The sequence below is a fragment of the Cucumis sativus genome, chromosome 3 (genome assembly GCF_000004075.3).
Source record: "Cucumis sativus cultivar 9930 chromosome 3, Cucumber_9930_V3, whole genome shotgun sequence".
NCBI lineage: Eukaryota > Viridiplantae > Streptophyta > Magnoliopsida > Cucurbitales > Cucurbitaceae > Cucumis > Cucumis sativus.
The window spans coordinates 39744246-39768308 of record NC_026657.2 but is presented as its reverse complement, the minus strand read 5'-3'; the positions used below and the strand labels follow the sequence as shown (position 1 = coordinate 39768308).

Here is a 24063-nt window from a genome sequence, read left to right as displayed (position 1 = left end):
TATAGATTGCTAATCATTCTAATTTTATTACAAGATTGAAAGTGATTATCTCGATTATCTTTTATTACAAGATTGAAAGTAATTATTTCAATTATCTTTCGTGTCTACAATTTTTCCATCTACACTATTCTCCATGAAAGCAATAATACGAAGGACATAGCCAAAGAAGATTATTTGGCATCGCTCTCTTTGTTAGAAGACCAACGAAATTATGGATCATCTTTTCATCCATTCCTCAATTGCTAGAGACCTTTTGAGGAAAATACAAACTTATTGGGATTGGATCTTCACACTCTATCATATACATCACCACTCTATCTAATAACATTTGCTATTTGAAACTAAAAAAAAGTTACCTAACATATAGCTCCTATACTTATGTGAGGTCAATTTCTCTATTTGGAGATTATAAACAAATCACACCTCCATCATCATTCTCACTTCAGTTGAGATATTTTGGTATACCTACTCATCAATGTATCTTTTTCTAAGAAAAATAAGAGTGTATATCAAATTATAAATGTTAATAGTAATCTTAATAGTACCATTTTGTTATACTGTTATCAACTCGAGTGTCATCTTGTACTTTTTGAACTTTCTTCTAGCCCTCTTTCCTTTTGGCATCATTCTATACTTTTTGGATTTTTTATATATTCAAAGAAGCAAGAATAATAAGAGTGCTACGAAGGTATCCAATTAGCAGAAGTTTACTAGTACACTTACTATCTGTTGGTTCAACAATGGTATATATCTTTTTTATATAAAAATGTTTCTAAAGATTTAAGATACACGGAAATTAGATAAGCCCCACGCGTGGATATGGAAAAGGGGGAAGCCAAAGTGCAATAAAGGTTTTGAAGATCATAGAAAAATGGAGATGGATGAAGAGATGAGAAGGAGTTGAAATTAAGAAAAGTTGTATAGATCAACAAAAGAGAAAAAGAATATAACAATAATAATAATATATATGAAAAGGGTTTTGGAGTTTAGTTAAAAAGGAGTGGACAAATAGCGCACTAAAGGGATTGGACAAAATGGAGCCCTTTGTCTCCCAAGCAACTTCAAATGCACATGTCTCTTCTTTAACAACCAAATATCCCCATCCCCAACCCCAATCCTCTCTTCATTTTATAATTTCCCCTTTTTCAAAACTCTCTCTATCTTTTGTATGCCCTTAAATTAGGGCATATCTAGGGCTTCAAACCCTTCACAGTTTTAGGGTTTTTCTTTTTTTTGATACATATATATATGCTTTTGTAGGGTACCCCTCTTTAACTTCCTTTTCCTTTTAGTTCCAATATTCATTAATGGAATAATAATAAACCAAAGTGTTCTACAACAATAATGTCCTTCATTCTCTTTTCCTAAATAATATAAATCCTACCTTCATTTCTTCTTTGATAATTCATTTTTATTCCAAAGTTCTTTTAAATTCGTCAATTTAATGTAATATCTTATCTAACATTTCACCTTCATTTGTAGTAATATTGGAAACATACGAATTTGAACATAAAAACTCTTTAAATTACCAATTCAACACAAAAGGTTAAGTTTATGGTGAAGAAAAATTTAATATAATATCTAATAAAAAAATGTTTGCTTTTTTTCTTTTTAAATAAGAAAACTAAAGAGTAACAAGGGTTTTTCACGAAGAAAAATTAGCTATAAACTAACTATACATAAAACTTTAAATTCAATTTTTTTTTTAAGAAAAAAGGATACTTATCTCCGCTAGTGGACACCCCCGACCTTACCACTCTCATCGTTCCCACTTCATTAATATAAGCGAACAAATTTAATTATGCATACAAAAAAAATAAAGATTTTGACTTTTGAAAATATAAAAACTTAACTCGATCAAATTATCTTGGCCAAAATAATATCTCAACCAAATTAGGTTAAATTATTTAAAAGTTTGTCGAATCCAATGTTTATGACTACTCGTATTTGGTAAAAGGTATGACCTTGAGAAAGTTTTCTTGACGGATAAATGTTGTAGGTTCAAGTAAGTCATCCTATGAAATTAGTTCGTTTAAGTAACATACAAAGGATATATACACTTTTTTTAATCATAAATTTGAATAAAAGTCTTGAAGAATAATTATTTTGAGGGATAAGAAATAACTAAGAAACATAATCAAAACTACCATGAAGTAATTTTGTAATTTAACCACAAAATTGATTTAATTAAACCCTAAAATCTCAACAAGCTGCTATGGTCTTAATTCTATTTATCTTTTGATTTCTTATGTTTTGAACTCTAACCTTTTCAAGTTTTCATTATTTAGACTAAGTGTATATGTTCACGATAACCGAACAACCCAACCCATTGAAAATTTTGGTTTAATCCAATCCAACTCAACCTAAATTATTATTTATTTAATAAAAACAAAGTTATGATTATTTTGTTAAAGATCATATGGAAAGTTAACGATCGTGTAAGAAGTAAACGATTGTTCGAAAGTAAAAAACTAAATGATCGCGTAAGAGAGTAAATAATCGTTGGGTTGAAAACAATACAATCCAACTGATCAACCCAACCTATATTTTACTAGTTGAGTTGGAAAATTAATTCGGGTTGTCAACCGAAAATATGTGTTGGATTGAAAATGTTTCCCAACTCAATTCAATCAAACTCGTTTACACCCTTAGCTTAAACAAATATATATATATACATACACAACAAATATATATATATACATACACATACAGAATTGGTATGATTGGTATCAAATTTATAATTGTGAAGTCCCATTTGGGAAGAAAGATTCTCTGTTGTAACTCTCAATCATAACATCCTTGATCTTACTATTTCTGAGCTTTGACTAAGTCAAAGGCTGATCTGGATTCATTATTCCATTTTTCTTTTTTTTTTCTTTTCTTAATTTTCTTTTTCTAATTTCCTAAACAATTTAACTTAATTAACATCTCTTAGTTAGTAATAAAATATATCTAAAAAACTACGTTTATTGAATTATTTTGGATTCTCTTATTAATTAATACTTACAAATAATATATAATTAGATTCCTTAATTCATGGGGGAAATTAATTACGGCTCCTAATATGCTGACCTGTTAAAATTTTGATAATTAAATAAACATGTTATAATAATGATATAATTTTTTGTTGTTATATTATGCAATTGATTTTTGACATTAAATTCAAAGAAAAAATAATTGCATTTTCAAAAAAAAAAAAAAATCAAATCGCTTTTACTTTGAATGCAACAAAGGGTCACGAGCAAGAATAGTGAAATTCAGAATTTAAAAAATTGAGTTTATTAAGTGAATTTGTTTGGTATATTAATCATATATGTTTATTATAATTAATTAATTTTCTATGGGTTTATATTATATAATAATATCAATTTAGATTTACATGAAACTCATAGTTGAATTCTACTCTACTAAGCTCATGTAAGTCAAACATACCAAAATAAAGAGATAGTACTAATTAGGTTGATTAATTCACTCTTAATTTTGTTTTTGTTTTGAGTTATAATCATATTATTAATTTGTTCACAAAGTTTTACTTTTGGGTGGTTCATAAATATTAATTCTAATTATTGAGTCTCATAATTATTAGATAAGTCGTCATTCAACTTTTAACTTTGTGTGGGTTTAATCTTTCAAAGTATGAAATAAATCTCCAAACTTCAATTACCATATCTAATCTTTTTTAAAATCCTTTAATAATCTAAACAAGATTAAGTGTGAAAACAAAATAAATCCATAAACTTCAATTTCTTTTATTAATTTAACCTAAAGTTCTTTGGGTCAATTATACAATAATTTTGTTAATTGGACAAATTATACAGTAACTTTGGTAATTGGGAAGTTTTTTTTTTTCAACTCAGTTGGACTATTGATGGGGTAGGAGATCAAATTTCTAACCTCAAAATTAATATAATACAGTTAACGTCATTTGAGCTATTATTTTAAACTAATTTCATTCGAGCTTCTCTCTAACTAATCATATCGTTCTCTTATTTGGTCTATTAATGATTTTTGTTTGGTGGCATGATAAAGATGTTAAAGAGGTGACAAACCTAATCGAAATGTCTCAATACAATCCTAATCCGTATCATCTTGTGATCATAGTTTAAAAAAAATTACGAACTCTTAGAGTTCGTGATTGTACTAAACACAGAAAAGCAAGTAAGTTTGAATCGTATATATATTTGAGCTATAATTATTTTATATTAAATGAAGTAGAAAAAGAAAAGAAAAGAAAAGGGAAAGCATAAATAAAGGTATTTAGAGATAATTAAAAAGGGAGGAGAAAGAGGGGATGAATTAAGTTTTAATAATGGAAATGTTTTTGTTGGTAAACGCATGAAACAAACCGGAATTTCATTTTCGCATTAACCACGCAGATGAATGCGCCTAATAATTCGAATCATTTCATTCTTTATTTTACTCTTCCCATTTTCTTTCTCTTTTTTAGCCCAATAATATTATAACATCGTCCTATTGTTCTTAAAAAAAAAATGTAAAATTAAACATTGAATTGTCTGTATCATCTAATAACAGTTATTATTCCCTGAAATCTCTCAAATTTATGACATCATTATTTTTGTGTTTCATTTTCTTGCTTTCACATTCATTCATTCACTCTCTATACACTAAGAAGAAGAAGAAAAAAAACCCCAAAGAAATAAAACAAAAAAACTAAACTAAATATATACATATATATATGTAAAATAAAATGTTGCTCTCTTTTTGCTATTAAGTTTGAGTTTGACCCGTTGCCAGCATCCCCTTTTCAAATGCTTTGGGTCCACCCCCTCCCTCTCTTCATCTTCACTTCTTTACTCTGCCCTAAACCCTATTTTATCTCTTTTCATTTTCATAAATACCCTTTTTTCCCTTTCCTTTTCCTTCATCAAAAGTTTTTTTTTTCTTAAAAAAAAAACCCTAAACCTTTCTTAATTACCCTCCTTGGATCTCTTCCCTCTTTTATTTGCTACTTTACCCTCCCAAATGTCATTATTATTAGTATCTACCCCCAATCTATATTCTCTTCTTTTTAGATAAACCCTCTCTCCCCCCCTCCCTTCCTTTTTGGCTTCCATTCCATCTGTGAATGACAAGTAAAAGATCTTCCCTTCCTTCCAAGATTTTTATTCCTTCTCAATAAAAGCTGATCTTGATCGATCCATCTTCTTATTTATTTTGTTTTTGAATTTTTAGTTCCCTTCCCTTTTCCTTTGTCAATGGATTCCGGTAGCGGAAGTTTGCAATCTTCTAGTGGTGGTGATGAAGAATATGATTCTCATCATCATCAACAACCTCAACTAGTTTTTCCTCCATCCCCACTTTTCTTCAATCTTCCTTCTTCTTCTTCTTCTTCTTCTTGTTCTTCTTCATCTCTTCTTGCTTCTTCTTCTTCTTCTTCAATTCCTCATCATCAACAATCACTTCCTAGTTTTCATAATTACCAAAATAATCATCACCTCCTCCCTTCTTTCTATGATTTTCCAGCTTCCTCTAATTACAATTTCAACCCTGATTCTTCTTCCAATTCCTTTGTTAATCTCGACGTCTTAAGATCTGGAGAACCCACCCATTTCAAAACTCCCCCCGACGGATCTACCCAAAACCAAATCCCAACGATTCGTTCAACCCCATCAACGTCTTCCGGCGCTTTACATCCTAAAGTCAATACTAAGAAACGAACTAGAGCTTCACGTCGAGCCCCCACCACCGTTCTCACAACAGACACTACGAATTTCAGAGCAATGGTACAAGAGTTCACTGGAATCCCTTCCCCGCCTTTTACTTCCGGTGGGTCATCCTATTCCCGGCGATTTGATCTGTTTGGGTTGGTTCGAACAACAAGTAATAACTCCACAGCTACGCGTTTAGAAGATTCTGGATTGGGAGTGGGTTCTTACCCTTCTCGATCAAAGGACGACAATGTTGGTGTTGGTGGGGTTTTTTCATTTCAATCGGTATCTTCAGGGCATGATTTTAATTCTAATATTTCCAAGCAAGTTAGAGAGAATTTAGAGATGGACCACAATGTTGTTCATGGCAGTAATAGGCTGGTTCAAAATGATGAAACCTGGAGAAGCAACCGCGGCGGTAGTACCACTGCACCAACAGCAACAGCAACAGCAGCACCAGCACCAACAGCAGCGACAGTGACAGCAAGTTCCAACAATAACAATAATAATAATAATGCAGCAAATTGTAAGTTTTAAATTTTATGGGGTCGTTGTTCACTTTGTTCTTTCATTGAATAATTTGGGGAATATTTGTTTCAACTACCAAGAGGGTAAAAGTACAGTAGTAGATAAAAGAAAGAAAGAAAAAAAAAGAAAAAGGGAAATGGGTAAAAATTTCTTTTAGGTAATCAAAATGGCAATGATGATGATACTGATGATTTTAATGATGATTGTGGAGATTGTAGTGGTGGTGGTAGTGGTGGTGGTGAGTTGATGATGGAAAATAAGAACCCTCAAGCAACAACCCCTCTTCCCCCATAGACCCATCATCATAAAACCCTTTTGGCAGTTTATATACCAAGGAATATTATTACTATTTTTTATGTTCAAAATATCAATTCATACCAACTTTCATAAATATATCAATTTAAATCTTCAAATTTCCATATAATACAAGAGGTTTAAAAGATGATGTTAAAGATTATTATTTCATATAATAGAATGTTCATATATAATTGGTTAATTAATGGCTATCTTTAGGGCATAAAATGATGAAAATTTAGGGTTTATAACACGGTGGGTGTGTGTTTGAACTTTAGTGGATTCAGTTTACAATATAATGGCGTAAGGGGAAGGTGGAAGATTTTTTCCAACGCCGTAGCAGCAGCAGGCAGCATCTGTGTTTTGGCAATTGCCGCAGTCTATGGCGGTTCGAGATTTTCCGGTCACAAATTGGGCCCTCTCTCTCTACTACCGGTGATTTTGAAGGGGAAAGAAAATCTATATATATATACTAAGATGATGCTATGTTTGATAGGCTATTCTCTATTGCTACCCCTAATATATATATATATATGTGATGATCATGTTCTCTCTACCTGTTGTTGTTATGTTATTTAGTCAAATATGTGTAAATATCTTTCCTTTTAATTTCTCTCTTATTTATTTATTTATTTATTAATTAATTAATTATGATACAAACACTTTTGCACATCTTTCTTCTATTTTAAGCCTTTTCTATTTTGTTGACTTAATTAATTTCTTTGATAACGATATGTTTATTATGAAACACGAAACAGAAATGAATATGGTGGTGGAGGTGTGTTTTCGTTTCTGTTAAGTATGGTTGTTCATACTTAATTTTGGTTTAGGTTTATGTATTTCCCTTTGTTGTGAGTATGAAAGACAGTAAAACTTAGTTGAGTGAGACAAGGAGGAATTTATCGATCAATTGATAACTTTTTTTAATTAAAATTATCTAGAGTGTAAATCAATCAAAACCGACCAACAATTGGTTTAATTTGTACTCATGTTTCGTTTGAACTATTACTAAGCCAATCGTAATCGATTCACTAGGGTTGGAAAATTGACTCCAAATGACCGATATTGCTCACATCTAGTCATTGTAAATTTGTAATTTAAAAAATATATATATACTTACACATAGTTACATAACTAATGTAAATAAAAATTGTAGGATAAAAAGAAAAATCAAAAGTTTTCTTGACAAAAATGAAGTGGAAAAGAAACAACCTTTATATTGATCATCAATTAACGTAAATTAAAAGAAGTCATACGTTCTATACATATCATAACCTTAAATCAAGTTAATTTTATCTCACAAAGTTATAACGAAGTTATAAAGAAAATAATCACCATGTACTATTTTCGATTAAGAATCCTTCTATATTCTACGTATGTCACATTATATTTATTTGATGTAGGTCAATTATATGTGTGCGTGTGTGTATGCATAGTTTGTATATTTGAATTGAAGGTCCAGTTAATGGTATGATGTGAAGAGAAGATGGGGGAAGATGGTCGTATCTTTCTACCCTAAAAGTGAGATTAAAATAAAAAGGAAAAGTTGGTTTGGAATGGAAGATTACATGTGTTCCGTACGCCTAAGATTCAATGTGGCTATCATTTCATATATTATAAATTTAAATTATATATATACACTTCATTCCGACATCATCTAATATTATTCCAATGTGACTACTCAACCATATATATATATATATATAATTATAATTATAATTATTATGTACACACACACACTTCATTTCATGCCTTTTACCCTCCACTTTTCCTTCCCCTTTTTAACTTACCGGCCATCTCATCTCATCCCATCACCTCACCCTCCCCCATATCTAAGACTATTATTAACCTCTTTAATCTAATCCCTTACTAGGGTTTCTTATTACAACTACTACTCCATTATTACTATATTCATATTTACAATTATTTAGTTAATTTAAAAATAACTTTATTTATTGTTGTTATTTGGTAATCTATCTCTAAAGTGTTTTAAATTTTTCTTTTTACTTATTTATTTAGATTTGTATTTTAAAAAATATATATTTTTTATAATCTAAAATCATTGATTATAATTGTTTTTCTTTTATATTTTATTTTGTAATAAATTTTCTTTTTAGTAGTTTTTTTTTTCTATCAAAGGTATATAGTTTATTAATTTTTTTTCTATTTTCAAATTTTTTTTATTGATGCCTATTTGATTTTTTTTGTTAGTAGAAACTCAAGCACATTTTCATCTATTAGCCTTTTATGGTTTGTTCTAACTAAGTAAAAATATGTGCACAATTATAAAAATTTCAAATGGTTAATTACGAAAGTTTTAGTGGAATAAGCAATAAACACACTTCATGTTTTCCTTTCAAATGTACTTCTGCAAAAACCAATTATTCTAAACATACTAATTATAAACTCTAAAGTTTATACTAATATTAGATATTTCCAACCTTACACCTAGTCAACTACTATGTATAAAATATGTATCTTCTTCCATCAAAATGTCGAAAGTAGAAGATTCAAGTTCTTCATCTCATTCACTTTGTTCCACATATATAATAGTTAGACTTCTAACTCAACTAATTTAGTCAATTAATTTAATTATCGATAAATTACTTTTAGTTTGAGTAGAATAGAGTACAGATTCGACCCACCTCTAACTCAACTTGGACATTTCTTTCTCCATTAATTAAACCATGTTGAGGATAATATTTCCTAGATTTGAAATGGAGTCTATACATTTAATGTGCAATTAATGATATATTATTAAAATCTTTTGCTATCGCCGTCCAAATTTCCTTCCATCCAAATTGTCAACTCCCTTGTAATTAAAAATCGTAGAACTTTCAAACATACCCATATATACGAATGGTTATGATTCTCACAATGTCTTGAAACAAATTATTAGATGTTAAAAGAAAATTTTAATTATTACTTAATAATTTTTTTGCATTAATTTGTTGGGATCATACTTCTCTTAACCAATATATCATATATTATATAGTTTAAATTGAAAGGTGAATTGAATTAGATTTGGTATGTTTAGGATTTAGATTGGAGATTTTAAAAGTGGAGACATAGAGACAAAGGGCTTTACTTGAGTTGCAAACAAATTATTAGATGCTAAAAAAGAAATTTTCTTTAGAATAAAGTAATTGATGAGACATTATGTTGGTCTCCTTTGTGGGTTTCAACCCCTACCCTCAAGTGGTTTTGATTATCTCTTCATGTTCCCCACTATAACTCTCCCCCCCAAACCTTTCTTAACCTAGCTACTACACTATAACATCCCCACATTATAACCAATTTAAATTATATAACATCCAAATCTATATATTCAACATGTACAATCTCAAAAAAGTTAATTCCCTTTTCTTTTTTCTTTTATTATTTTGTTGTACAATTTCATCCCAACTACCTTAAATAAATAGATTAATATATATAGTTCAGTCAAAGTTCAGTTTCATACGAGAGTTTCTCTCCTCCAAAGCTTAATTGGATGACTTTTTATAGGTAACCTATCTCATAATTGTATTATCAATTTTGTGGTTATTTGTACATTTTTTTTTATGATAATACATGCATTTATGGTGTTAGGAATGTGATGAGGATGCTTGATGTGTCAATTTAGTTGAGATTACTCGATGCATCTACTAATCTTCATACCTTTGTATATCTTTAAAAAGGGAGAAAAAGTTGTTGGTTCTCTCTTTGTTTCATTTTGGTTGATTTGTCCCTTGGTATAGTTAGGGAAAAAGGAGAATCAATAGACTTACGTGGAAGCAACGCGGGACATACAAAATGTAAAGAAAGAAAACTTATGAGATGTTGAAATACTCCAATGTTGTAAGTCGAAACGAGAGTAAAACAAGTTAATGGTTTACTCAATATAGAGGACGTAGGAGTTACTCCATACATGACATATATTATTTGAGGTCAACAAGAGAGAAAATACTTTTAGACTAAGACATGTTGAAAAATAGCTAAATCTATTAGAGGACATTTGACCCCAATTTGTTTTGGATATATGAAGTGGGCTATTGGAGACTCCACCTACTGCTTTGGTCTTCCATTATCCCATAGTTAAATACAACAAAACTATTTGAAAACTTTCATTGTCTACCGTGCTTATAACTTGTTCCTCATGTGTAAGTTATACTAAAACAATTTACACTCTAAACATTTACTATTATAATCTAAAGAGTATATAACAATCACCTATCGTTATAACCAATACCAAAACAACTAGTTAGATTTTATAAATATAACTAAACCCTTTTTTTTTTCTCTAATAAAATTATCTCTAAGTTACTCTAAGATGAAAATATCCCTAGAGATTTAGACTTTATCTTCCTATACAAATAGCAACAAAAATGGAAAAGAGCCTTCTAAACAAAAGAAAAGTATGGAATCATGTGGGGAAGGGTAGAAAAATACACATAAGAAGAGAGGGTTGAGATTTATAATTTTGGATTTACGGATTATATCCTTTCACATTGGGCTGCTAGAGTCGAGCCCAAAACTAAAACCGATGGTAAGAATGGGCCTGAAATGTGGCCCAAAGTATTTGATTAGGTGGTCTTTGTATAGAATGGACACCGTCGGCCGGTCTACTTTTGTTGGCGTGGTGCTGAGGCAACGGATATTCTACTTTTGTTCTGTTATATCTAGACAAGTCCACTTGTCCCACTCCCTATTTTGCTCCTATCCTATTCCCTCCCTATCTCTACAAATTTCTATGCAGAGAATAGGGTGAGGATTCTCGGTCTCCGATCCCAAATTGTCATTGGGGAAAAATTAATCTCCGCTCCCTCTCCGATTTCTCGTGTAGTAGGGAATTCCTCACCTCGTTTGGGTCGTGGACTGTCGTGGTTAAATAGACGTCTCTAGTTATATCCAATGATAGGAATGAACTATATCATAAAATGTCATTTAGGAAAACCTAAATTCAATTTTAATCTTAAAGAATAGTTAAATCTTTGCTTGGCTTTTGTAAGTTAAAAATAAAAATTCTCACTATAACGATTTCGAGAAACTCAATGCTGAGATTGCTTGCTGCAACATCAGGAAGTTAGATGGGATTAAGATGGGGGGTTTGTGACTCCTTGACGATCATAATTATTCTATGTTCAATTGAAAAAGGGAGGTGTGTCAATTTCTCTTGGTACATTGGTCTCTAATAAACAAAGAATGTGGTTGATGCTTGCATGCACTTGCCAAGTGTTTTGGGGAAGTTTCTTTTAGTTATTGTGTTATCTTGTCATTTTATTATCCATTTTCTAGTCTTTTTTCTTTTTGTGAGGATTTTTCTTAACGATAACATCTAACTTGAATGAAGCTTGTTTCCAAAATAGTAATAGTAACACGATAAAAATTGGAAATATATTCATATGTTTTTATTTATTTACATGAAAATTATTATTATTATTAATTAACTAATTTCAATAAAAATTAACTTTATAGAGATCAAAATTGTGATATAAATATAAAATAGAAATTCCTATAAAAAGAGAAAAAAAAAAAAAAAAAAAGAAGGGAAGATGACCCATTTCTGATTATTCTTGATGCGACCTTAAATGTTAAGGAATGTATTTGTTGTCACTAATAATGCTTTTTGATGCCTAATTTTTCAAAAGGGACTTTAACCATGAAAATTAGACTACAAGTTACTATCAAATATTGTTTCTCTAAAGGCTTTAAACTACAACAAATTATACAATGAGAATGGAAATTTAAATACCAACACGTTTTTATAATAATTATTAAACATAAATTGTATATTTCCACCCCACATATTGTAAAGGAAAAGAAAACTAATTACATATTTAATTTCCTAAGTGTTAAAAAATATCTACGTTTTTTTTTAAAAAACTTATCTTTTCAATCTTAGATTTATTTGGTCTCTTAATTTTTAAAATATCTTTTTAGTTTTAAAATTTTTTAAAATAGGTTTAAAAATTTGTTAGATCAATTTTGGTTCAATAATTTAAAAATAATTATAGAATATTCAAAATTAGAAGAAAAAGCTAGAAAAAGTTATGATTTTTAAAATACATTCCCTTGATTTAAAATGACACGTCAATATTTAAAATAATAATATATATAAAGTTGTTTGAAATGCTTTTACTTTCAAAAGTTTTCAAACTAAGATGCTTTAAAAGTCTAGAGAACAAACTCGTTCCTAATTATAAATCTCTTTTGAATTTTGAATTTGGAATATTTGTTTGATGATGTGATCAAATACTTTTATAAAATAGGTATATAATATTTTTAATAAAAAGAGTAACCATTTTTTAAAAAAAGAAATAAAGAAGTATTTATTTTATTATAATTTTTTAAAAATAGATTGTAATAAAATTTTAGATAAGAAGTATAGAAGTGAGAATAAAGAAAAGGAATAATAAAAGAAGAGGAATTTATGAGTATAAAAAAGCAATCTTAGGAAACAATAAAAGACGAGGGAATTTCTCTAATTGGCAGATTAAAAGCGGATGCTCCAACGACCAACTGGAGCCTAAATTCGCGAGAGCCTTTGCGAGCATTACAAAACTCAAGGCGGCCACGGCCACGGCCACGGACCGAGATGAAGCCGGAGACGGTGACACTTATTCTCGTCAACCTTGCTGGAGTCATGGAGAGAGCCGACGAATCTCTCTTACCTGGTGTCTACAAAGAGGTCGGTGCCGCCTTGCACACCGATCCTACTGGTCTCGGTTCTTTGACTCTCTTCAGATCTATCGTTCAGGCCGCTTGCTATCCCTTGGCTGCTTATTTGGCCGTCCGCCATAACCGAGCTCATGTGATTGCTCTCGGCGCTTTCCTTTGGGCCTCCGCTACGTTTCTCGTCGCCTTTTCCTCTACTTTCCTTCAGGTTCATCCGGTTCTACTCTTGCTCCTGATTCTTTTTTTCACTCTCTTTCATTTCACTGTTGTGTAGCCCTAGACAATGCTGTATTTTCTCCTATTGCTTTGGTCTCGCCAATTTTGCTTCCTGTTCTTTGTCTGATTGTGTCTTCGCTTTCGGATATTATTGTGTACTTATAATAACGAATAGAAGTTTAGGGCTGTTGCACGAATCAATTAAAATAGAACGTATTGCTCTTCATTGTTTGTATACTAATACTGATGTAATCATAAATAATGGAGAAGTTGGGACACAAACCATTAAACCGTCCTAGAATGATTATTAAAAATAATAAGCCATATTAAGTGATTAGTGATTTACCATTCCAATTTTGCCTTATCTACTTATAGCAGAAAATTTGCGAAACATTAAGAAGTAGATTTCAAATGAAGATTTGGAACACTTGTGGTTATTTGTTTGTTTATTTATTGTTGGAAGTTTGAAACTATGAACATAGTTGTGTAGCCTTTGACAGTTGTAGTGAGGCGTAATCTTTGCTGAATTCTGGTTGGAAATGTATCTTTTTCTCAGTAAATTGCTCATGCGCTCATCATGTACAAAAATACATTTGCAAATAGGCAATTACTTGAAAGCATATAGCAAAGAATGATCTGAGATCATGAAGAATTAGAATTGATAATAACTGGTATATAAGGAAATTGGTAATAAATTTGGGATGGAGAAACCGATATTGACACTTCTGTGGTTTAGTAGGCTTGTTTCACTCTTTTTGCCAGTTATGTTTAAACTTACATGTTCTGTTGGAAGTCTGTGTATGAAGCCAGTTGCCTTTGGGAAATGAAGAAATTGATTCGAAAATTTCAGCACGTGGGCATTTCATTTGTAGGATTAATATATTTTTGACAAGCATACAAAATTTGGGTAATATGCTGGAAGAGGGAAAACCTGCACCGATTTATAGACAAATTTCCGTTGGTGCTTAGATATTGGTTAAGTCACCAGAACTTGGGCAAAGTTAATTTGTTAGAATTTTTTTAGTTGTCAATGTATTAATATGTGGCAGATTTACCTATACTGGGATTAAATATTAGCTGATTATAAGTCATTCAGATTGTATCCAACAGGTTGCTATTTCAAGAGGCTTGAATGGGATTGGTCTCGCATTAGTTGCACCTGCCATCCAGTCCCTTGTAGCAGATTCAACAGATGACAGTAACCGTGGTTTGGCTTTTGGATGGCTTCAAACAACAGGCAACCTAGGCTCCATTATTGGTGGGTTGTGTTCAATTGTGATAGCTCCAATAACATTTATGGGAATCCCTGGTTGGAGAATTGCATTTCATCTAGTTGGATTAATCAGTGTTATTGTTGGCATTCTAGTCCGGTTATTTGCACAGGATCCACATTTTTTAGACGATGGCATAAAAATAGGTAATGATGTTCCACCCCAAAGTTCTTTTTGGTCTGAAGTGAAGGTCTTGGCAAGGGAAGCCAAATCAGTTATGAAGATTCCATCCTTCCAGATCATCGTAGCGCAGGGTGTCACAGGTTCATTTCCCTGGTCAGCCTTGTCATTTGCAACAATGTGGTTGGAGCTCAAGGGCTTCTCCCATCAGAAGACTGCTTTTCTGATGGGCATGTTTGTGATTGGAAACTCTCTTGGAGGTTTGTTTGGAGGTAAAATGGGAGATATCCTCTCCACACGTTTCCCAAACTCCGGAAGGATTATTCTGGCCCAGATCAGCTCAGGGTCAGGCATCCCTCTAGCTGCAGTTCTTCTGCTCTTCTTGCCTGATGGGCCCTCTACAGCAGTTATCCATGGACTAGTCTTGATCATTGTGGGGTTTTTTATTTCTTGGAATGCTCCAGCTACAAATAAGTAAGTGTCATATTTGCTGTCATCTATCTCAATCTATGAGAAAAAATAGTGTTCAGGTGGGCCAATTACATAGAAATTGAAAAGGTGATACCCAGATTCCCTGAAAATTGATTAGAAAATTGAATCATAAGCTATACATCTTTCGAACAATAGGTTTTCTCCAAAACTAAAAGAAAATCCTACTTGTAGTTTAGGCTCATAAAGTGAGAGCATGACCTAGAGGATTAGCCATCTTTAGTGACGATTGGATATTGATTACTTATAAACAATATCCAGAAAAAATGCATGTCAAGAATAGAATGTTAATACATACAGCCTTGAACATTGAATGGATAACAATAGAATTTGTGGGCGCGTACATTTCTTCATAATTCATGTACGAAAGGAACAAAGATACAATATTGACTTTGAATCATGGTTATTGTTTTGCAGTCCTATTTTTGCAGAGATAGTTCCTGAGAAATCTCGGACTAGTGTCTATGCATTAGATCGGTCCTTCGAGTCTATTTTGTCATCATTTGCCCCTCCTGTTGTTGGAATTCTGGCTCAGCATGTCTATGGATATAAGCCTGTTCAAAAAGGATCTAGTGAATCCGAAGAAATTGCTACAGATAGGGAGAATGCAGCATCATTAGCTCGGGCATTGTACACAGCAATAGGAATTCCATTGGCTCTCTGTTGTTTTATTTACTCGTTTCTCTACTGCACCTATCCAAGAGATAGAGAACGAGCACGAATGGAAGTTTTAATTGAATCAGAGATGCAGCAAATAGAATCTGAAAGGTCACCTTCAGGTGCTGGATACTCTCAAGTCCATTTAGCAGGCTCAGACGATCTATATACTACAGATAGAACAGTTATCGATATGGATTATGAGGATGATCTAGATTTTGACGATGACGAAAAGACGGCCCTTTATCGTCAGTTAACATTTTCAAATTTTGTCAAACAATAGCCTTCCGAGGGGATGTACTCTGTTGTCTAGCTCATCGACTCGCTGGGAGATCAGAAAAGTGACTCCATTCCACAAATTGGACTTCAAACCTTGATGGTTGGAAAGTATTATAACTTTGACCTCTGGAGTTCTCTAAAATTCAAAACTACAGATGAAATATTCTTTAAAGAATTACAATTAGCAGATATATTTCAGTTCATCTTGTGATAGATTGATAGGACACGCTTTAAGAACATATGGTCGGTCGTCTTCTTGCAGAGTTTGTAGATTGCCGTATGAACCTCTGCTATTTTTACATGTACATGTTCAACTACATGTGTACAGTTGAATCAAACTCGTATTTTGTTGTAATAGGAACCATTCTTATTCTGTTTCATAGTTACAAGGAGTCTATAACATTTGTTGTGTACTACAAATTCTTATTTATACAATATGCTAAGATAAGTAAATAGTAACCCTGTCTTCCAAGCCTTTTCTTGCAAGTGTTTCTGATTATTCCTACTTTATGGTGTATCAGTTTTGCAAAGATCACATTAAATACATTCATTCTCTATTCTTTAGAAGGGGTAGGGTATGTAATTATGGATGGGCTGGGTCAGCCGTGGTTCGGGACTCTGATGGGGAGGAACCGGGAATTCTTCTCCCGAGCTTGTCGAAATGAAACTGTCTTTTTTTATAACCCCTATGGGTGAGAGAGTTCTGAGATCTTGGAGAGCTCTGTGTAAGGCTTTATCATCTATGTTTGAGGCTCTTGAGATAATTTGATTGAGCTAATTATTCTCTTTGTGTTATAGCTGGTATAGTTTGTTTGAGGTGCTTGGACTCAATGGAAGTGAGTAGTGGAGTGAGTGAGCTTGAGATGCGAGCATGGTTCTACAAAGAGTTATGTGTGTATAAGTAAAGACAACTACAACTACATTCAAAATAGACAATTTCATAGCATTGTAAATATTTAAAAGAGGAATTGTCTCATTCTTATTTTCTTCCTATAGTTTTCTAGAATTCCATTGTTGCTTTTTTTCTCGTACTTAGTTGCAAAAGAGAATTTGAATTTCCACATATGATTAACAGGATCTTAAAAAGTGTATAATATTAGCTCGTTGTCACAGAATTCAAATAACGTGTTAGTAGTTAGAAGCATTAACCTAAAGTTGCGCAAATAAATAAAATATTTAGAATAATTTCTTACCAACGAGCTGGAATAGCTCAGTTGGTTAGAGCGTGTGGCTGTTAACCACAAGGTCGGAGGTTCAAGCCCTCCTTCTAGCGTATTTTTTTAAATCTATTTTGTTAATTTTTAAACCGAAAGCTTATCTCAATTGGTTACACAAGGTTGGAGGTTCAAGCCCTCCTTCTAGCGTATTTTTTAAAATCTATTTTAGTTAATTTTTAAACCGAAAGCTTATCTCAGTTGGTTAGGTGACTTTTAACCACAAGGTCGGAGGTTTAAGCTTTCTAACACACACAAAAAAAAAAAAAAAGAATTCTATTATCGAATAATTTGCCTCGAATTTTATTGAATTACATTGCAAACAGATGTGTAGACAACCAACACCAACAAACATATAAAACACCTAACATTTGAAATGTTGTTATAAAGGTATAATAATGAAGGGTAAGGATTGGAAACCATTAGAGAAAACCCAAATGTTTAGCTGCATTTTGTAGCGGACAACATTACAAATTGCCTATTTCTTAAACATTTAAAGTCAACTAGACCACAGGCTGTGCAAAGTTCTTCTAATTCACGTTCAGATAGGAAGATGCGGCTCCCTGATATCTGCTGAATACCCTGTGCAGTGTGATGCAAATGATAAAACTTAAGGGTTAAATTAGGCCAAAGTGAGAAAGGTTTAGTGATATTGACATATCTTCCGTCCCTAAAGATAGCATACTTGTATGGTTTAACCAACTTAAGTAAATGTGATTGTTTTTTCTTGGCAGTTGGGACTCAAAGATAGTATCAAAGAATTTCAAAGCAACAGAAGACAGACGACAGGGTGAAGAAATAAAGATATAATAGAACTTGAGTAATCAAACTATCAAAGCTTCGAAGGAGAATCTCAGTAATTGTAGAGAGGAAAATTGAAAGCAAATTGCGAGCATACCTCTATTTGAATCCTCAAAAATGGCACAAAAGAATACGGTCCATCCATTATGAAAGTACTGGCAACAAATACACCTCCAGGTCTCAAAATTCTACTTATTTCAGCCACCTGCAAAGTTCATTATGCACACAGTTGATTCTATTGTATAGTTATAGGTATATGTCACAACATATATCAGCAGGTGCCAGCAGATATACACGTTTCACAATCAAACAGAGAAGCAAAGTTAAGAGTATTAAAATAGGTTTCCTTTGAAGTTGGGCAGTTATATCACTCTAGTGAAAAGCCAGTAGCCATTAACAACAACCTACAGTTTCTGCCGTGTGATTTGAATTAGTGCAAACTATGGAAAGTCAAATTAGATGCTATAAACCCAGATATAGGTGAAAAGTACTCACTGCAGCTGATGGTGAAGGCCAGCAGTGTAAAGCAGCACCAGCATGCACTGCATCAACAGAACTTGAAGCAAATGGAAGTCGAGCAATATCAGCTCTGATCAGAACCAAGCGCCTAAGAAGGAAAAGATACGTGTAAATTAAAAACTTAAACAACAATTTAAATTATACCACACGAAGATCTTTGGACTATGGCAATTCCACAGCTACTCAAGTAAAGCTAAAACTAAAAGAGAATATTGTTTACTCGTTGGGGAAGTTTTCCTCTTGTTTGATGAATTCATAGCACTGCCTCAACATGTTCTCTGAGTAATCCAAAGCAACGACAGAGGAAAATAACCCACTCTTGGCAAAGATTCTTGAAAACATTCCACTTCCACAACTTGCATCAATTATGCTTCCACCTAAGACTGGTGTTATGAAATTCTTTATCAACTCGAACTGCAATGAAATCATCATGTCAAATCATTGAGAACAATAACTAGATCTAGAATTGATATCACAAGTCTCGTTGACATGCAAATAGTAATTAAAATCAATAAGCTTTGCCATCCTCAACATGGATCAGGGGGTTGCCACTAGGGCTTCCCCTTTATAGGTCATTAAGCTTGAATTCCCTCCCCCAACATCTGTAATATAACATTCTAGATCAAAACAATAACCCCTCTCTAACTTTGAATTAGTATTGAATTACTAATGGACCAATCGAATTCCTAAAATTGAACTATACTTGCTGATAGTACATGAGAAGCACCATGTAGACATTTTGATCATGAAGAGCAATAAAAGAGCTAACATCACCTCCTTTTCTGGGCCAGGAAAACCAAGCAATACTGAAAAACTTTGACGCCAGCCCCTCTCATAAAGAAAAGACACCAATCTAGTCCTGATCCAGAGAAAAGCTGAACAATATGAGATGAGAAACAAAGGGGAGAGAGCCAGCGAGGGAAAGATATCAAAATTTCCAACCAAACACAGCTTCTGTTTCCTTAATACAACTAAGGCTATCTAGGTACCAGTGAAGTCCTAATTCCAACATAGCAAAAAATCAAAATATTTATGAAAATAGCCCAGATAAGTAACTTAATATGTCCATACTGAATTTGTAGCCAATTGAATTGTACCAATGGTTTCTTTGTGTATATGGCATACCCAGTTTCTAGTTTGTTTTTCAACAGAAAAGCATAAAGATTCATCACAGGGCATTTGTAATAGAATTAAATTCTCTTGAGATCAAGAAGCTCTTCACATATGAAAGTCTAAGAAACATGCTAATTAGCGACCTGTTCACAATAAATAGCAAGCGATAAAGTTGAAATACCTAAAAATCTCAGTGGCAGCAGGCATGGATTCACCACTGTCAGTTCCACCGGTTATCGTCAAGTCCAAATGAGATTCACTGCCAGTGAAAGACTTTTTACATGTGCCACATTCCAATTGATATCCATTGGTGGACTCCCTGTATCAAAACATATAAATAAAGAAACATCAATTACTAAGAAGAAATAGAAGAAATAAACAAAACAAAAGTAGGTACAACAATACAGTTTCAAACATACACTGGAAGGCCCGAACCAGCTGCTGCTGTCAATGGGCCATGACATATGGAACAAGCTAAGATATTCTTAATCTTATTGTCTTCGTTATCGTTATCAATCATAACAGAGTCCTATGCAAAAAAAAAAAAAAACATAAGATTATTAAATCTAGAGAGAAAGAAAAAAACAATGCAATTCGAAAAGTCCAAATCGACAGGTTTGGTAAACTATTCATTTTTTCCACAATATATTTTTGTCACTCTAATTTCACACATATGTGACTAATTTAATCGGGAATGAAGAATATAGAAACAACAACTTTGAACTCTATTTCACTACCAGAAAAAACAAATGAAATGTCTAAAACCTTGAAGAGGTTACAGGTACTGTAACATTACACCGATGGCTATACCTTCCTCGAAAGAAGCTTGGCACAGACGTAATAAGAATCACTCAAACAGTGAGTATAAGTATAAGTATAACTGGATCAAATTCAAATCCGCCAACATTTTTCACAACGAAACATACAATACCATCGGCCAATTCCATTTAGCTCGTATTCAGCAGAAAAAATAATTTGAACAACATAGAGAAGAATCCATATTAAAATTCAATGAATATGCAGCAGAAGAGAAGGGAGAAAGAGAAGAGAGAATACAAACCGATGGTTGAACATTAGTGCTAGTTTCCATGGGGGGAGCAGAAGAAGATCGAAGAGTTAAAAGGGAAAGACGGGGAGAAATGGATAGAGTTGAATGGAAGTTGAAGAAGCAGCGGGTGAAGGAACAGAATCTGGAGGGAAGTGGAAGGAAGGGGGAAATATGCATGGCAGCCATTGTAATGCTTACGAATTAAGGGAAGTTTATATGTAATGCTTACGAATTCAGGGGATAGAGTTCAAAATTCTGTTTCTGGACATTCGTTTTTCCCTTTTTAATTTAATTTACGCTCCGAAAATTCCTCAAAATATTATTTTTGAAAAATTAATTTCAATAAGAAAAAAAATTAGATGATTTTTAAAAATAGAATAATTAACAAACTATTTACGCTCTGTAACAAATTTTAACGTAAATAATTTATATTTTACAAATATAATAAAATATTATTATTTATAAAAAAATCAAATAAAATTATAGTACCCAAAATGTATGGTAGTATAAGAGTTTGGTTGTCACACTTTCTTTCGTTATACTCTTTTCTTTTAATCTTCCATTTTGTCAATTGGTAGCTCTTTTTTTTTTCTTCGATATATTATTGAAGTCTACGATCCATTTAGAATAAAAATATCGAGATGTCATTATAATTATTTTGATTTATTAGGGTTGTTTGGCAACTATTTTATTTTTGAAAATTAAACTTATAGACACTACTTTTATTTCTAATTTTCTTTCCTTGTTATATATGTTTTTTCTAATAGTATAGCTTTAAAATTGATTTTTGTCGTGTTTAAAATTTGTCAAATCTCTTGTCCACAAGTACAAACATGTGTCAGTTAAGCTAAACACCAGCGTAATAATAATAACAAAATTTTTTAGTATTTAAATCATGAAATTGCAAACATACACTAATAGTAAATTTTATGTCGTTGAATAGATTAATTAAATATTAAGAATTTTATATTTCTCCTAGATAGAATCTTCAACCTAAGAATTATTTCAGGGTCAATAATAACTATCTCTAGCTACATACAGTAGAAATATATTCTAATTAGATATGGTTAAAATTATTTCAGAACTCTCATTTGCTATAATATTTACTAGGGTTGATTCATCGTTCAGTCGGAGTTGGTTAATCGACCAGTTTGATAAATGTTCACACCAACATCAATCATCGATGAATAAATGTCTATCAGACGATCAATATAACTCTATGAAATATTTTTTGAAAATTCTTGATTTGTAACATTTTTTAGATCAACCGCGACTGACCTACTTCAATTTGGACGACTGATTCATTTTTTTCCAATCTATCACTCACCCCTAGTATTTACTATTTGCTATAGTTTTTACTATTTACCTTTCTTTTTTTCTTTTGCTACGATATAATGTTTACTATTTCTTTCTCAAACTAAAATAACTTTTACCTAACTCTCCCTTCTTTCCACAACTTTCCTATATAACATTAGGGTTTCTTTTAAATTTAAGGATTAAAATAATAACAAACTTCAAAATTTGGAGAGTAAAACTTGTATTTTAACCTTTAAATTTAAACAGAGATAGAAAAATGTTAATGGAAGGGTTTTGCATGGAGAGAGTGTGATTATTTGATATGGTATGCATGTGTATGATTTGTACTGTTGTGCTGCATGCATCACAAAAACACACACATACCATATTATTCATTTGTTGCCTTTTTATTGTCACATTAATTATATTACTCAATGGAAGTTTGTTTGTTACCGTTTCTTGGAAAATACAACCCTTGACTCTTATTTAATTTATTTTGTTGTGTTGGAGAGAGATAGAGAGCATATCATAATACGTCACACTTATATAATCATTATTCTTTTATAACGGAATTTATATTTTTCTACCATATATAAGGGGAAGGAGAGAATTCGACGATTTTATAAGAACTATATGTATCGTGGAATTGTAGTTATTTTAACGTAATTTACATCAATTATAGATATATGAGTAGATGTGAGAATAAGAAGAGAAGACACTCTTTTAAAATCGTTTTCACGTAATCATGAGAGTGAGTTAAACAACTGTGACGGTGATTAGACATGACTCAAGAAATGACACATCTCCAAAGTAATTTTAACTCACAATTTAGTGTCATCAACCATATAAAAGATATTATCTCTCAAACAAAAAAATACTAATTAACGACCTTTAGAAAATCAAATTACTCAAGTAATCACAAATCATTTCAACCCAAATTAAATTATCTATAAACTTAAAACTTTTAAAATTTAAGATTTAGGGTTTAGGTTGAAAACTTAAAACTTTTAAGGTTTAAGATTTAGGGTTTGGGTTAAAAGCAAATTGCAATTTTAAATTATAAACATATTATCATCTATATTCTATATACTTGTTTCCATTAATTAAAATTGATAGTATTATTTAATTACTTTTTCAATTAATACAACATAATTTATAATTTAATAATTTGTAGGGGGTTAAAAATGCATGTCTTTATCATTTATTCGATTCACTATTTAAAGTCTTAATTATTTTATAATTTGAATGAGATTTGAAAATACATATATATATATATATATACACGTACATACATTTGAATTGAACACTATATAAGTGAAGGATTGGACCTCCCATCTTTTTATTGCCTTAACTTCTAAGCAATATTTCTTAAAAAAGAAGAAAAAAAAAAAAACAAAGCAATATGGTTTTAATTCTTGCTAATGGAATGTATACATGTTCAATTCTCTATCTTACGCTTATTGTACTAAAAAAATGTAACTAAATGTTTAGTATTAGAGAGAGTAATACATAATTGTAGAGTCATGGTGCCTCTATAGTTAAAGAATTTATATAGCGTATTTCGAAAATTGTATATAAACATATGGATTCCATTTAAGTTATATCATGGCATTTTGTCCTCAGACTCCATGAGGACGGTAATCTCTAAATCCTAAGTCACTAAGCGAGCATACTTAGTCATTTAAAGTTTGAATTAGGCACCAAATTTAAACATTTGAACGTACCAAATTAATTATGAAAAAATACTCTAAATTAGCCTTGGTTTCTAAAATACACTTTATTCATTCAAAATTAGGAATTGTTCCTTTACCTTTTTATAAACCTTTTTAAAACTATACATAAAATAGAAAACCATTACAATATGTTGAATAGAAGTTGGCATTATAATGACAAAT

At 31.7% G+C, this 24063-nt stretch overlaps 3 protein-coding genes and 1 non-coding gene across 4 annotated transcripts; 3 read left to right on the top strand and 1 right to left on the bottom strand.

Annotated features, from left to right (window-relative positions):
• Positions 1-4794: 4794 nt before the first annotated feature.
• Positions 4795-7161, top strand: LOC105435037 (uncharacterized protein DDB_G0271670). The gene is made up of 2 exons (XM_011654324.2): positions 4795-6195; positions 6770-7161. Exons 1-2 carry the CDS (start codon positions 5217-5219, stop codon positions 6796-6798), a joined length of 1008 nt encoding a protein of 335 aa, XP_011652626.1. The 5' UTR covers positions 4795-5216; the 3' UTR covers positions 6799-7161.
• Positions 7162-12937: 5776 nt separating this feature from the next.
• Positions 12938-16652, top strand: LOC101220496. Its single transcript, XM_004136354.3, has 3 exons — positions 12938-13353; positions 14472-15226; positions 15659-16652. Exons 1-3 carry the CDS (start codon positions 13066-13068, stop codon positions 16179-16181), a joined length of 1566 nt encoding a protein of 521 aa, XP_004136402.1. The 5' UTR covers positions 12938-13065; the 3' UTR covers positions 16182-16652.
• A 724-nt stretch (positions 16653-17376) lies between these two features.
• On the top strand, positions 17377-17450 carry TRNAN-GUU. Its single transcript has one exon. It is a non-coding gene; the product is annotated as a tRNA-Asn (tRNA).
• A 201-nt stretch (positions 17451-17651) lies between these two features.
• On the bottom strand, positions 17652-21138 carry LOC101220735 (uncharacterized methyltransferase At1g78140, chloroplastic). Its single transcript, XM_011654323.2, has 8 exons — positions 20885-21138; positions 20244-20353; positions 20006-20143; positions 19486-19570; positions 18932-19125; positions 18688-18799; positions 18290-18397; positions 17652-17973 (listed from the first exon to the last, which is right to left on the bottom strand). The coding sequence occupies exons 1-8, from the start codon at positions 21056-21058 to the stop codon at positions 17833-17835; spliced, it is 1062 nt and encodes a 353-aa protein (XP_011652625.1). The 5' UTR covers positions 21059-21138; the 3' UTR covers positions 17652-17832.
• Between the last annotated feature and the right edge of the window lie 2925 nt (positions 21139-24063).

Bases quoted from the DNA above. Each gene is read 5' to 3' on its own strand.
- LOC105435037 (XM_011654324.2), top strand. From the start codon at position 5,217: ATGGATTCCGGTAGCGGAAGTTTGCAATCTTCTAGTGGTGGTGATGAA. The intron at 6,196-6,769 runs GTAAGTTTTAAA...TTTGAACTTTAG, and splicing joins TAATAATAATGCAGCAAATT to TGGATTCAGTTTACAATATA.
- LOC101220496 (XM_004136354.3), top strand. From the start codon at position 13,066: ATGAAGCCGGAGACGGTGACACTTATTCTCGTCAACCTTGCTGGAGTC. The intron at 13,354-14,471 runs GTTCATCCGGTT...TGTATCCAACAG, and splicing joins TTTCCTCTACTTTCCTTCAG to GTTGCTATTTCAAGAGGCTT. The intron at 15,227-15,658 runs GTAAGTGTCATA...ATTGTTTTGCAG, and splicing joins AATGCTCCAGCTACAAATAA to TCCTATTTTTGCAGAGATAG.
- LOC101220735 (XM_011654323.2), bottom strand. From the start codon at position 21,058: ATGGCTGCCATGCATATTTCCCCCTTCCTTCCACTTCCCTCCAGATTC. The intron at 20,144-20,243 runs GTATGTTTGAAA...GTTTTGATACAG, and splicing joins GCTGGTTCGGGCCTTCCAGT to GGAGTCCACCAATGGATATC. The intron at 17,974-18,289 runs GTATGCTCGCAA...CACACTGCACAG, and splicing joins TTTTGAGGATTCAAATAGAG to GGTATTCAGCAGATATCAGG.